We start from the raw sequence: 15,600 nt of genomic DNA, 5'->3' as shown, positions 1-15,600 counted from the left end.
GGGGAAACTGGGAAAGGAGATATCATATGACATGTAAATAAAGAAAATATCTAATAAAATTTTTAAAAAAGTTAAAAAACCCCTTCTTTCAGGTTTAAATCATGCCTCAGCAGTGTTTCCATGACCCAAATACACTAATAACACTCAATTTTTTTAGATAGATGTTGCTTCCAAAGAAACTCAGACTAAGGCCAGAAGTTAGCAGGGAACAGGTCCACTCTGGCCAGGAGATGTTTGCCTGAGGGAATGGGGACAGGGCCAAAGGCAGAGAAATCTCACACTAGCGGTCTCACTCTGTGTGTGTGTGTGTGTATGTGTGTGTGTGTGTGTGTGTGTGTGTGTGTGTGTCTGTGTGTATGTGTATGTGTGTGTGTGTGTGTGTGTCTGTGTCTGTGTCTGTGTGTATGTGTGTGTGCGCGCTCGAGTGCGTGTGAATGAGGGGGTCAGGACTACATGAGAGTGTGTGAGCCGCATTCCTTCAAACTGGAAGTGAGGAACAATTTCCGTCAGCTCCCTGATTCCCACTAACTGTGGTCCGCCCTAGTGATCATGATTTCCATTTGTACTCCCAGGCTATAATGTAGAAAACAGATTCTCCCAATGATCCTGAGCCAAAAGCAAGAAGTTGATAGAGAAGCTGAGGAGAAACACTCTGGAGTTATGCCTAGTTGTTACGTGGTGGTAGAGATAAAAGGGGATTTGGCATACAAGCTACTTGGTAAGCATGGTAACTAATAATATTCAGGCTAATGTTTTTAAAGATAGAGCAAGTAATCTCACCCAAATCCAAGACTGAGCAAGCATATCTGAGTAGAATTTAATGTAATTTAATTGTAACTTAGAAATTGGTCTGGAACTGTACTTTATAACACAATTGACTATTGTCAGTTGAGACACAAATGATAAATAGCAAGTAAAAATGTCAGTTGCTCTGACTTTAACCAACATAAAAGAATTTTTTGGGCTGGTGACATGGCTCAGTGGTTGAGAGCACGGACTGCTCTTCCGAAGGTCCTCAGTTCAAATCCCAGCAACCACATGGTGGCTCACAACCATCTGTAATGAGATCTGACGCCCTCTTCTGGTGTGTCTGAAGACAGCTACAGTGTACTTACATATAATAATAAATAAATCTTTAAAAAAACAAAAGAATTTTTCTCAGACTAGAGGTAAGAAGGAAGGAGAAGCAGTAGACGGCACACAGCCCACGGCCTCGGCAACTGCACACCTAGAGTGGGAATCTGCCTTCCCAGGTCAAATGGGGACGGCAGATCAGCCCCGCAGCTTATTTTGTTCAAACCCTTGTTTGGGGGTCAGCATACTAGTATTCTAGATCACATCCCACATAATCCAGTCCAGTTCCATCCCTGGAGGTGACCATTGTCTCAAATGCTAAGAGCATTAGAGAAACTAAGGAAATAGGAGGTGGCCAGCAGGGACAGGGGACAGGCGACCACAGTTCTCAGTATATCACGGCCAGATGAAAGTGTGAATAAGCAATGAGACTTCAGAGAAAATATCTAGCCTGCCAGTATCTCACAAAAGCTCTTCCCAACCTCTGCTCCAAGTCTCCTGCCTCTGGAAGATGTAGGGAGATGTGAGCCCAAGACAGCCTCATGACACGCAAGTGGAAAGTATGTACAAAGGGTTTTCCCATCACATGCAACCACAGAATACATCCAAATAGGAACTATGCTAACAAAAGAAGGAGTCTAAGTGCCAAGTAAACAGAGCCGAGGGAAAGCACCTGGGAACACAGCAGTAAGGGGCCAAAATCAGACCCTCTGGACTAGAGTTGCCTCTGGCCCACACAGATGGTTATCATTGCTGGAGCGGAGTCAAAGACTAGTTGAGCTCATGTTTGTAAGTTAGACTTTTACATAAAAGTCCAGAGTCCTCAACAAATTGTAGAGCTGGATCCAGCTTTTGAAGCAACTGCCCTTTGACAGCAACAGAAATCTAAAGCTAAGTCGTGGCTCATCCTTTGATGTCTCCCACAGGTCCTATACCCATTGCTAGTCCTCATAGCTGTGTTCAGCCTGGGAATGGCCGAGTAGGCTAAGCTGGCTGGCCAGTGAGCCCCAGGTATGGTCTATGTCCTCCTCCAGAGCACTAATATTACAAGTGTGTACCTGGGTGTTTCTACGCTGGTTTTTAGATTAAACTCAGGTTCCCATGCTTGCACAGCAAACACTTGATGGGTTGAGCTATGCCCCAAGCCTGGCACTTCATTTTTCTTACAATGGATCTACGTATTTCTATGGCCTCTGGTGGCTGTGAATACTTGAAGTCTGGTGCTAGATTAGAGGTGCCATGAAGAGAGGCACCTCACCTTTTGCAGACATTGTATCTCCTCCACCACACAGAGTGCCTGACTACAGCAGTAGCCAATACTGTTGGGTTATGGATGAACAACATAGAATTCCTTTTGAAATTTAAAAAGTAAAAGGTTTCACCCCACAAGGCTAATAAACTATAAAATGTTTTGGCAGTTGAACAGATATGTACTTTATTTTATATTTATGAGATATCCACAAAGCATTAGAGATTAATCAATATATTTTTTTTTCAAAACAGGGTTTCTCTGTGTAGCCCTGGCTGTCCTGGAACTCACTCTGTAGACCAGGCTGGCCTCAAACACAGAAATCCACCTGCCTATGCCTCCCAAGTGCTGGGATTAAAGGCATTTGCCACCACTGCCCGACAAAATTAATCAATATTTCACCAGATATTTTTTAAGTAGCTTTCCTACTATGACATTAGCTTCTGGCCACAGAAGTCAAACATATTTCCAGTATTCACTTAATCTTCAGGTGCTAATTAGCATCTCATTATTTCTACAATTACCATTATATTACATTTCTTGTTCTTCTGCCTACCTGAGAAACAAAATTTAAAACCTTGTTTGTGCTTAAGTAGCCACTGCCTTTTTATTCTAAAATAAAGGCATTTCTAAAGAAGCTTGGACTCAGCTCAGCCCAACAGACTTTACCTATCAGTGTGTACAAAGGGAGGATAGGTCCATTACCTGGCTGAAGCTCACTCCTTACTCCTTCTTTTGTGTACTGAATGAGACTTGCAGCTAAGGGCAAAGAAAACAGCTGAATTAGCAATGGATCCACATGGTAGCCTATTCAAGTTTACCATTTTACATCTGGAATAAATGAGAGTTGCGAGTGAATGCAAGGCATGTCCTATAGATTCTCAATTTCAACATGAATTTCTAGGAAATTGCTAGAATCAAATATTGCAAAATCCAAAAGCTTAACCTTAAAAGATGTAGTCTTTAAAATACAGCAATGAGATCTCAACTCACCAAGCACTGTTCTCTCACTGTTGACTGAGCAACCGACAGCTTGCATGTCCTTCTCAAAGGTGTACAGGTGCTATTAAAACAACCAAAACACGGGGGGAGCTTACAGCAAACAGTAATTGCATGAAGATACATTCCCGTTAAACTTTAAATCAAATATGGTTTAGTATAACATTTCCTAGAGAGACTTCAGCCTATGGTGATATTCTGGGTTATTTCTCAAGGAAAATGTTTAATATTTTATGCCGTGTTTGGCACTAAAACTTAGCTATGAGACAGGCAAGCAGCATAGTGAAAGACATGAACTTTGAAGCCAGGCTAGACCCATGGTCCAATCCTGACCATCATTTTCCAACTATGTGACTTTGGACAAATTACTCAATTTCCTAATTTCATCATAATGAACCTAGGACTACAATAAATGTCTTGTGTTACTATGAGGACCAAGAACTGCTAAAGTGGTGTGGCCAAAGTAAGTGAAGTATCTCACGGGGTTATCATGGGGGTCAGGAGAGACAATACTCGGGAAGCTCTTAGTACAGTGTATGCTGTCATAGTGAGCCTCAAATGTTAGCGTTAAAGTACTGAGACGAGGAAGGCTTTAATCAGATTGCACACAGACTTACTTCTCACTATTCCTCCCACTCAGTAAAGCTAAAATCCCTGAAGGTGGTACACAAAATGAAACTAAGAAGCCTGGGAAGTTGAGTGAAGAAAGCACAAGTTGGATGTATGGTTCTACCACAAGCACAAAGCCATGGGCTTTATCCATAGCACTCCAGGGAGTGAGGGGAATGCAGACTCTCTGAGAACTACAAGTCCTGAGACATGAAGCAGTGATGACCTTTTTGCATAACACACTCTAGACTTGAAACTAAAGAAGAGACCATAACAGAAATGACACCAGGAATAGACAGAAACACACACCCCATCCCCCGAGCCAAAGGAACAAGAAATCCGGAAAGACAGATGATGACTGCTAGCTGCCGTCTAGCCAAACAGTCTAGGAAAAGGCAGCCCCCTTCTCCCTTTACCCACGAAGGCTCCAGGGTCCTACCTCATCCAGATACCCCAGCCACTCTGTTCACTCTTGCCAGAACAGAATCAGAAAAGAAAAAAAAATAGAAAAATAGAAAAAAATAGAAAGTAGAAATCAAGACTTTCATCCCCACCTGGAAGGAATTTAGCTCCTCTCAATACATAGACAGCTATAAAGGAATCGTGAGCACTCATCCTTGCCCAGCACTGAGGAGACCCATCTCTTCCTTAATGGAGCATCATCAGAGAAGCCAAGACTTCTGCTATCACCTTCCCAACACCTACCATCAGTCCCGGAGTCCTTACCCTGGGGTTGGTGGAAACCTAGTAGGAAGCTGCTAAGTGTGTCTCCACCTGAGACTAACAAGGTGCCCCCTCAACACAAGGTGCCCTCTCAACACAAGGTGCCCCCTCAACGGAGTCTCATCAAAGGAAGGCAGGTGGAGGGCTTGAGTTCCTCTATCTTAGTGGGAGGGAGGCCGTGCCCTCTATTCCTCAATGAGTTTTGTATCAGAGGAAACACTAAAACAGAAAACTAAATAACATTTAGAGTCTCTTGGGAGATACTCAAACGATGAGTCATGCCAGGGACCAGGAAAACCAGCTCAAGTGAGAGAAAAACAGGCATTAAGCACTAGGGTGGCAAATACAAGATACTGTGGCAAAGATTTTAAAGCAGCTGTGCTTTAAAAACACAAAAGCAAAACAAAACAAAAACCCCTTCAATATGTGCTAGCTAGGGTTTTACTGCTGTGAACAGACACCATGACCAAAACAGTTCTCATAAGGACAATATTTAATTTGCCTAGCTTACAGATTCAGAGGTTCAGTCCATTATCATCAAGGCAGGAACATGACAGCATCCAGGCAGGCATGGTGCAGGAGGAGCTGAGAGTTCTACATCTTCATCTAAAGGCTGCTAGCAGAATACTCCCTTTCCAGGAAGCTAGAAAAGGGTCTTAAAGCCCACACCCACAATGACATACCTACTCCAATAAGGCCACACCTCCTAATAGCCCTGCTCCCTGGGACAAGCATATACAAAGCATCACAAATAACTTTACAATGTGATTGAATGAAAAATAAATAGAAATTTTAAGAATGAAATGTATAAAGAAAAATGCATAGAAATTTTGCACTAAAAATTGCAATAATCAACTATTTAAATCTCAAATGTTAGCAACATGATATAAAAAAAAAAGTCTCTGAACTTGGAGGAAAAAGAAATACCTCATCTGAACAACACAAAGTAAATAATCTGGGATGGAGGGAAAGGAGCTGAAGCTCAAACTCAGGGCTATCAAAAAGGTCTGTGTTAACTACTCTGATGCAATTAGTGTCCAAAGAATAGAAGAGTGGGACTTAAAGACACAGCAGCTGTTTTGTGAATTGCCCCAAATTGAGCAAAAGATTTAAGAAGCTGAATGAAAACCCAAACAAATCCATACAGGCATATACAAGTAAATTTGCAGAAAACGAAGAGCAAAGAGAAATTAAAAAACTTCTATTTCAAAAGTGTTTGGGGGGAAATGATACCTTCAGTACAAGAAGAAAATGTATTAAAAAACAGGTTTCCCATGAGAAGCTATGAAGAGGGGAGGGAGGGATGGAGAGAGGGACAGAGGGAAGAGAAGAGAGGGAAGAAAGGAGAGAGAAAGGAAAGCTTTTTTTCAAGACCCTAAAGATAAGGCCTGTTATCCTGAATTCTTGACTCAATAAAATCATCCTTCGAAAATTAATCAATGAAAGAAATGTGCAGGAAAAGAAAATTGAGAATGTGTGACCTGCACACCAACTGTAAAATACTGGAACTAAAACTAAGCAGGACAGGACAACATGGAGGAAGAGGAAACAACAGAAAGAGGAATGACATGGGACGAAAAGGATTTCCTCATTCATATTTTCTAAACTACATTCGACAACAAAGGCAGACTCATGTCATCAAATGCGGGTTTGAAAAAAATGCCAAGAAGCCAAGGCTGACGCTCAGTGGTACAGCACCTGCCTATCATTAACCCATGGCTAGATGATCAAACCCAAGGTCCACAAGAAAATAAAAGGTCCAAACTAAAATAAAAGTCTTTTTCAAAGGGGGAGGGCTGGCTAGAGAGGTGAGGCAGCAGCTAAGAGGGCTTACTGCTCTTATGGAGGATGTAGGTTCAGTTCCCAGCACATACGTGGTAGCTCACAACTCCAGTTCCAGGGCATCCAATGTCCTCTTCTGGCCTCCATGGGCTTCTGCATGCACATAAGCTCACACAGGGACATATACATATTTTGTTTTCAAAGACAGGGAAAATATTAGAAACAACTGTAAATTTAGGAAAGTCGATGACTTTACAAAGTAAGGGTCCTGAGTTTCACTGGAACTGGTCAGTGGTCACCAGCAGATCTCCGGGATGACAGCAGAGATCTATCACTGTGTATGTGACAGCAGTGGTAATGACAAAATCTCTCCTATATGATGAAATGGCACAGAACCATACTACATGTTCCTCCAGTGTCACTGTCCTGGTTCTACTAACATGCTACAGTTATACAAGGTGTGGCAACTAGAGACAATTGGGCTAAAGGTACATGGGACTTGGCAGTTTTGCCCACTTAAAGATATTTAAACCAGAAACACTTCGGAAGGTGAGGAATCATTATATCCGTGCAGCCTTTATCCCACCCTGGAGCTCTTAGCACCAAAATAAAGCATTGTCGTTCTCTTGGTGGCACAGTTCCAAAGGAAAGCTACAGAACTTGAAAGAAAATATAAAGTCCAGTTGACCTAAGATGCAAATTGATCTCCTCAACCAAACCAGTGAGCCAGGAGTCGGGGGAGGGGTGGGGGGGTGGGGGGGGAGCAGAGGGCGAATCATGTGGGTTGTAAAGAGGAAGAGCTCTCAGCAACTGCTATGGCCTGACTCTGTCTCCCAAGCTCATAGGCTGGAGACAGAGAGTCCCCACACAGCGGTGCCTGGAAGAAGGCCCAGGAACAGGTCACAGGGCTCTGCCCTCCTTGTAGGCTAGTTCCTGGGAGAGTGGTATCATAAAAGTGAGCCTAGACTCCTCCTGTTCTCCTGTTTTTCCCTTTCTTCTGTGGGCCATTTGATGACAGAAAGAGAAGACCCTTACCAAATCTGAGACCCTTGACCTTGAAATTCCCAACATCCAGAACTATAATATGTAGAACTAAATATCTGTTCTCTACAAATTATCAAGTCTCAGATACTCCATTATAGCAGCAGCAAACAAGCCAAGGGGAAACGTGGGTTAAAAAAAAAAAAAAAAAAAAAAAAAAAAAAAAAGGTATGTCTATTTATTACATCAAAACTGATTAAATTCTCCACTAATTTACATCTTAACCAATTTATTTCCTGAGTAACCTCCATGTTTTAAAATCCAAAGAAGCTATAGGGAAGAAACAAATAGAATACAAAACACCCCTCACTCCTTGCCTACAGCCCCAGGGAAGATGAGCAAGCCCCAGGGAAGACACCTTTTGTATCCACAAAAGGCACCTGCTGCCCCACCCCAACCCCACCCAGCCAGGCTGAAGTTTCATATAATGGTGCTTCTGAGCCATCTTTTCAAAATTCAGACCATATAGAGGCCAAGAAAAGGATTGCACTAGTACCCAAAGCTTTATTTGCTCTTTCCACAGACTGTATCTTGACAGGATTGGCCTTGGTCATCCACTCAACTCTGGATCCTCCCAAGGAGAACACTGACTTGTGTGGTTATTGAATCAGAAAATGAATAGATGAGTGAATGAACAGCTGTGGGCAGAATGGGACGATGGGGAAAGAGAGCTAACCACCCTGGAAGCCACAAGAGGAGCGTGGCCTGCACCCTGGAAGCCACAAGAGGAGCGTGGCCTGCACCCTGGAAGCCACAAGAGGAGCGTGGCCTGCAAGAAACTTAGAACGGAAGTGGGATATTTAAGCTCCAGGCAGGACCACTGAGATTCAATTCTCACACATGCCTGCCACCCTCGTGTCCCAATTGGATAAAACATGTCCAGGCTGACCAGGAACTAATGGGAGTAGTTTATTAAGAAAAGCAGGCATATCTCCAAGCCTGGATTGTTACTGAAAAGGAACAAGAACAATGACATGAAAGTTAGCCAGAGTCAGAACTCAGCACCCGGGGGCATTATTAAACTGATCTAGGAACACACACGAGTCTTGGGGGAAGGCAGTGGACTTCCCACTTTTATTTTTCCCCGTAACATTGCAAAATTAGTCTCAGCCAACTTTAAATGTCAAAGGACTGAGACTGTATGAGTCATTTGGTTCAGTAGTTGTCATTCTCTTCCTTTTTTGTCTAGGTAAAAAGGATTTTTAAAAAGCTAAGGAAATAGGAGAAGAAAAGAAATGAAAGGATATAAATTTTTGGAAAAAATTTGAGGTTTTATATTTAAAAAACAGAAGAGGCAGAAAGAAAAACCACTCAGCTGAGAAATCTATAATTACCTCATTCTGTCTGGTTTGGCAGTCATATAATCCAAAAACAGGATTTCCCTTAGTGTCCTAAAAATCAACCAGATATTTATTAATGTCATTTTTTAGAAAATCAAACTTACAATAACTCTATCCATTTTAGCAATAGGCACTCAGAGGAAGCCTGTGGGGGTCCAGCCAGCGGGCCCACACTCCGTAGGTGCTCTCGGACTGGAGAGTTATTGAGAACCTGTTGAAATAAGAGGGTGGGAGAGACACAGGAGAAAGGACACCAAGTAAGCTTTATCAAGGTGTGTCTTTACTTGGGAGAACTGGGTTTATATAGTAAGGCAAAACCTGAAACCATAAAGGGAGAACGGAAACCAGCAATAGTCAAAGCATCTAACATAAACAAGAGACAGGAGGGAAGGAACTTCAAAGGCAATTGAGACAGAGGTGAGATAGCTGTCAGCAGTCTTTGATCTAAGGCAGTCAGGGATTCGCCCCACAGGTGGCATCCGCAGTCCTGGGTCTGGCACTGTTTCCGCGGTCCAGGCTAAGGGGAGGGGTCCACAGAAACCTGCTGTACACAGCTAGAAGGAGCACCTAATCCATCTAGTCACTGAAGCCTCCAACCATGTTCTTGAAAGAATAAATGTGGCATATTCTATAAGTAAAACTGAATCTTTAAATGAATCAATCCTAAATACAACTTAAAATTTTTTATTTGTTTGGTTGGTTGGCTGGTTGGTTGGTTTTCGAAATAGGACAAGCCCTGGCTGTCCTGGACTCACTATGTAGAACAGGCTGGCCTCTAACTCACAGAGATCCACATGCCTCTGTTTCGAGTGCTGGGATAAAAAGGTGTGCACTGCCACACCCGGAAGCTTAAGGATTTTTTTGATCAGTGGGGAAACAAAAAATGGTAACACAAACATATAGAACTTGCTGCTGAGACTGCTCCTTGATGTTTCTCTATTAGCAGAGCTATCAGGAAAATGAGATTTTCCTTAGGCCATCCAACATGTGAAAATGTTAAACACTCAGAGTGTTAACTGTGGTTATATTTACACCTGAACGTAGGAAGTAACCATAGCAAGCACTTTCTCAATGACAAAAGCTTAGCATACTAACTAGGGTTAAGTATCTTGGCTTTCTTCTTTTTTCTTTTACTAGACAATGAGATTATCCATCTATTCAAAGTTTTGGAATTCCAGATATGTAGTTTTATCTTATTTTTAAAAGATAAATTATTTCATAAGGTGGACTATCGGCACTCTTCTGCTAAACCAAGGACGTTAAAGACTAAGTACCACCAAGTGTCTGTTGTCCTTCAATAATGGAGCATATAGATTCTGTAACACTGGGGAAGTTGAGGCAGGCCGATTTTTGTGAGTTTGAGGCCAGCCTGGTTTACAAGGTAATTCTAGGCTAGCTGCTAGCCATAGCTATATAATCTCAAAAAAAAAAAAAACTCTGTAAAATTCTATAAACAGTTATTATAAATGGTTAAAACAATAAACTATATGTTGTATATATTTACTGCAATAAGAAGACAATGAAGACAACATGGATTTACCTTATAGGTATAAATAATGTTTCCATTTCTTTCAATGTTGAGTACACGTAAACTCCCATAAGTTGTTTCTAAAACACCTGAAATATATAAAGTCATGTTAATATTCAGAAAATGGTTTTAACATATCTAACAAATACAGTATTCATGAAAGAAATCAAGTGCAAAACTCCAAGTTGTTGATGCTTCTGTTGCACAGAGTTTGCAAGCAGGCAGACTTCTTTAGGCAATCACATTAGCGGTCAAAACACTCATGACCATTCAGGAACAGGAATAGACTAGTAGGCCAGGGTGTCCAGGGAGGGTGTCTGAGGCGCCAGGAAGCTCGTGAGATGCTCGTGAGATGCTCGTGAGATGCTCATGAGATGCTCGTGAGATGCTCGTGAGATGCTCGCTGGCCTAGGCATCCTTGAGCTCTAGGCTCTATACTTTCCTATATGTTGTATCTCGATAATTTTAATTGTATGCTAGCTTTTCTTAGTGCATTCTGAGGCTACATCGTGAATGATACACCAACTTAGAATTATTAGAGTTTCCTGCTAGGTTCAGCCCCGCCAGGTACTCAGCTGAATTCCAGGTATTTGAGTAGCAAATTAAATCAGTACGATTTTAAATGCAGAGCGTTTAAGGAGGAGATGGCTCCAGTGGCAAAGGGTTGGCTGGCCATGCAAACATGCAGACCTGCATTCAGAGCCCCAGCACCCACATAAAAAGCCAGACATGGCAACACACATCCTCCAGTATGAGACACCCTCATACTGGAGGAGTATATTCAGATGGATCCTCTAGCTTACCGGCAAGCCAGTATAGCCAGTCAGCGAGGTTCAGTGAGAGACTGTGTGGAGGACCCCAGAAATCCTTTCCTCCTCCTTTCTGCCTGTCTTCTTTTTTGAGACAGTCTTTCACTGAACCTCACTGACTGGCTATAATGGTTGTATCTACTGAAGTGGAGCACAGACAGGCCTCTTTAGTAAGGACCCAGGAGGAAAAAGAGAGGAGGGAGCTAGAATGAGGGAGGGAAGGGAGCCTCAGGGGAGTCTGTTAGGAGCCTGCCTTGGAAGGAAGGCATGGCCACATGCAACTGTGTGTGAAGATGGCCAGCTAGGACACCCAAGTCCTGATGGTCATTCCCTGCCTATAGAGGCTGCAGCATCAGCTAGCAGCACGCATTCCTAAGAGGCCTTCCAAATACATATTCCAGGGTGAAGAAGCACTCCTAAGTTTTCAAGCAGGAAGTAGACTTTATGATTCGAAAACTTTCTTTTGTTTTCTCTTTAAATCCTTCTTTGGTACTTACACAGCACATGAACATCCTTCTGAATATGGCTTGCATGCTGTAACTTTTTCTATCCTTTTACTATTAATCCTCTTGTGTCTAAGGCATGAGACTTGTGAGCAGAATGTCCCTTTGGTTGCCCCACAGCGTCCCCACCGTACCCCCTGCTGCATCCGACACACCCACTTTCAATTGGATTAGTAGTCCAAGCTCGCCCAGTGTGATCCTGTCAGGTCTCATCTAGGATAGCCTTTGTTCCCTGTGATTGACTGTTTTACCCTTCCAGGCCAGAGTTCATGTGTTCACTCGCAGTTATTAACCTGTCAGTTACACGCCCTTCTCCTGTTCTTTAATCAGTTAGACCAGATGTTGTAGCATGTATGTTCAGCATTATGCTTCAGTGGGACCTAAGAATGTGATGCAGTTTAAGCTCTCATTCACTCTTACTAAGAATAAGTTGAACAAGTGCCTGGTCATATCTACTGAAGCTGAACACAGGCAACGCAGCAGCTTCACAGGGACCTATCTCCCAACAGCAATCTATACAGATGTTCAGCAAAAGGCAGAGCTGAGCTACTGTGGTTCACTGTTAAAAACTTATATCTGTTTTTCCTTCCCAGTCCTGCTCCTGGAACGACAACTCTGAGACTAATTAGTTACTATTAAATGCCCAGGTCCTAAGCTCCGGCTCATTCCCTGACTAGCTCATAACTTATTTAAACTATTCTAACCATGTGGTTAGTTACCTCTCCTTCAGTCCCAGCCTGTTTCTTCCTCAGCATCTCACTGCTGGTGGTTTATGTCTGTCTCCTTGGTCTATCTCCCATCTCATTTCTTGGCTTTCCTATCTCTCTTTCATCTCTTACTATTTCCCAGAATCTTCTCTCTTCCTGCCAGTGTCTCACCTCCTGTTTCCTGCCTCAGCTCATCGGCCGTCAGCTTTTTATGGACAGGTGATGTTTATAAGAGATTCTCTTTACAGTTCACAGTGGTTCTGAATCCTGCAAAATGCCTACCAAGAATAGACCAAGCTATATCTAAACAATGGAATACCCTGTAACAATGAGAAAGAAATAACCATAGAAACATGCAGGCAATTCAGTATGCCCCACCCCCGCCCCCTATCCCAGCACTCAGAATTCAGGTCTCTGTGGGTAAGAGACCAGCCAGGTCTACAGAGCAAGCTCTAACACAAATCAGAACTACATAGAAAGAATGGGCCTACCAAATAAGTAAATAAGTAAATAAGTAAATAAATATAAAAATAAATCCCCCATAACCACTAACAACCAACTGCATTACTTGATTGATGTGTTTCTGAAACTGGCAAAGTCAGTCTCTGAAGCTAAATGAATGATTGCCTCAGAATATAGAGGACCAAGTGGTGCTAGTCTGCTCTTTCCTGCTCTGAATGCTGGCTCTATGGACTTCACTCTAGGGAAACTAACTGAACTGTGTGTCCTTATGACTTATGTACTTTTCCATAGAAAATTCATCTTCTAGAGCAGGACATAAAGACCCTTTATACAAAAACTTAAAAATCAATTTCCTGTCTTCACCTAGAATTCTTAGGGCAGTCATGAATCAACAGTTAAAGGACTTAAACAAACACTGGTGTGTAGCACACCGGTGATTACCATTAATTAGCATTGAGTAGCATTGAGGAGTAACTGATTTTTTTTTTCAGCTTCCTCAAAAGCTGTCCACAACTAAATTGTCTAAGCTTAGTTGCTCACACATGACTAGAGTATCCCAACATTAAAATAGTACTATACTATGGGAAATTCAAGTGTTTAGATGAAACATGCACAACAGCCTACAATAGCACGTTCTGTTTGTATTTCTAATTCAAAAGGAAAAAAGCAGAATAAAATCGAGGATAGTGGGAGAACTGACACCAGAGCTGGAACAGGAGCAGGAGCCTCCAGAGGAAGCGCAGGTCTCGCGGAGGCTTGGCCGTTGTCTGGAGGCAGGTCTTCCTGCCTGTCTCAGTAAGGATGCAGACGTGGTTTCTAAACACAGCTACATACGACTGTTGAGCTGTTGAAATCACTTCACACAAACTTTTTATTTTGTTTTTCATTTTTCGAGACAGGGTTTCTGTGTAGCCTTGGCTGTCCTGGAACTCACTCTGTAGACCAGGCTGGCCTCAAACTCAGAAATCCACCTGCCTCTGCCTCCCAAGTGCTGGGATTAAAGGTGTGTGCTACCACTCTCTGGCCTCACACAAATTTTTAAATATATGAATAATCATTTGCTCTTACAGCAGAACAAAACTCTGTCAGCTGACTAGCTCTTTACAATGTGTTCTCATTCCCACCTCACACACGCCTTGGCTCAGGTATTATAGGCCTATTGCACATAAAGAGCAGCTGAGGACAGTGAGGTGAAGACCCTGGACCAATACCACAAAGCAAACAAATAGTGCAGACTCACTCAAACCCAGAAAATGACAAAGAGAATAGAGAGGTAGTGCCCTGTATGAGGCATGATGGGAAGATGGATAACTACGCTTTTAGGGGATTCTGTAACTGCTGAAGACATGTCCAGCAAGCTCATTTCCATCCTGAAATGATGCAATGCTTCTAGAATGCAGTGTGTCAATATTTTGAGAAATATTTGTTTTCTTTCAAGAGTATACTTATAAGGATGTTGGGACAGGCTTTCACAAAAGTATACTTTAAAAGGTTTCAGCTAAGATAAGAAATTCCTTTACAAGAAGTCTTGATAAAAAATTCTTGGCAAAACATTTATTTTTAGATCACTAAAAGTTCTTCATCAAATACAGACTACAATTACCATGTATGTGTGTATATGTGTACATACACACATACAGACACACAGATATACATATATACTACATGGATACCCAGCTCTGCCTGTGTCAGAAGCATGAAAGGAGCCTTTTAAGGAAGTACGGGGAATAATGATGCTCCACACCAGAACCAAAATATTCTTTTTTTAAAAAAATACATATTTCTCTAATTTTTGTTTTTGTTTTTGTTTTTGTTTTTGAGACAGGGTTTCTCTGTGTATCCCTGGCTGTCCTGGAACTCACTCTGTAGACCAGGCTGGCCTCGAAACAGGCCTGCCTCTGCCTCCCAAGTGCTGGGATTAAAGGGTTGGGAGGCAGAGGCAGAGTTCGAGGCCAGCCTGGTCTACAGAGTGAGATCCAGGACAATCAGGGTTACACAGAGAAACCCTGTCTTGAAAAAAACAAAAAATAAAACAAAACAAAACATATTGGCTCCACTCCCAGATGCTCTAACACGGATCAGAGGTGAGGAGGACTGCTCTAAGACAACCAGGATCAGAGGTAAGGAGGACACAACATCTGTCCGAATAGAGGGAGTAACTGGGACCAGGCACACAAGAACTCCACCAGCCCAGTGGTTCAGGTTCCTTCTGTGTCCCACAACACACAGAGGAAGTCCGAAGCTCCACTCCTAAGGACTCTAACACGCCCAGGATCAGAAGTGGGGAGGAAACAACATCTGTCCCAACAACAGGAGTAACTGGGACCAGCGGGACCAGGCACACAGGAACTCCGCCAGCCCTGTGACTCGGGTTCCATCCAGTCTGTCTGGGGTAATGTGCTGAGTAGACCTTGGGATCAAGCTCTGCAGCCAGTCCCACAACACACAGAGGAAGCCCCACTCCCATGTGCTCTGACAAGCCCAGGATCACAGGATCCCAGAATCACAGGATCCCAGAGACACTTTGACTCTGAGGAGTTCTGACACAACCAGATCACAGGAAGGACAGGCTCTAGTCAGATTTAGCAAGGGCAGGTGATGGCAGGAAGGCAAGCTTAAGAAAATAAACAATACAAAACAAGGTCACTTGGCATCATCGGAACCCAATTCTCCCACCATATCAAGTCCTGGATACACCATTACACCAGAAAAGCAAGATTCAGATATAAAATCACTTCTCACGGTGATGATACAGGACTTTAAGAAAGACATAA

The 15,600-nt window shown here is 42.7% G+C and overlaps 1 protein-coding gene across 2 annotated transcripts in view; it reads right to left on the bottom strand.

Annotated features, from left to right (window-relative positions):
• Positions 1-15,600, bottom strand: part of Gsap (gamma-secretase activating protein) — a 94,580-nt gene that overhangs the window by 72,087 nt on the left and 6,893 nt on the right. For both annotated transcript variants that reach the window (XM_031380075.1, XM_031380076.1), the window contains exons 2-5: positions 10,358-10,434; positions 8,812-8,868; positions 3,317-3,386; positions 3,029-3,082 (exon numbers count right to left, since the gene is read on the bottom strand). In XM_031380075.1, the coding sequence (XP_031235935.1) occupies positions 3,029-3,082; positions 3,317-3,386; positions 8,812-8,868; positions 10,358-10,434 (258 nt within the window). The remainder of the gene's footprint in view (positions 1-3,028; positions 3,083-3,316; positions 3,387-8,811; positions 8,869-10,357; positions 10,435-15,600) is intronic.

The sequence above is a fragment of the Mastomys coucha genome, unplaced genomic scaffold (genome assembly GCF_008632895.1).
Source record: "Mastomys coucha isolate ucsf_1 unplaced genomic scaffold, UCSF_Mcou_1 pScaffold19, whole genome shotgun sequence".
NCBI classification, from domain to species: domain Eukaryota; kingdom Metazoa; phylum Chordata; class Mammalia; order Rodentia; family Muridae; genus Mastomys; species Mastomys coucha.
The sequence above is the reverse complement of the archived record's forward strand: the minus strand, read 5'-3'. Positions and strand labels throughout refer to the sequence as shown.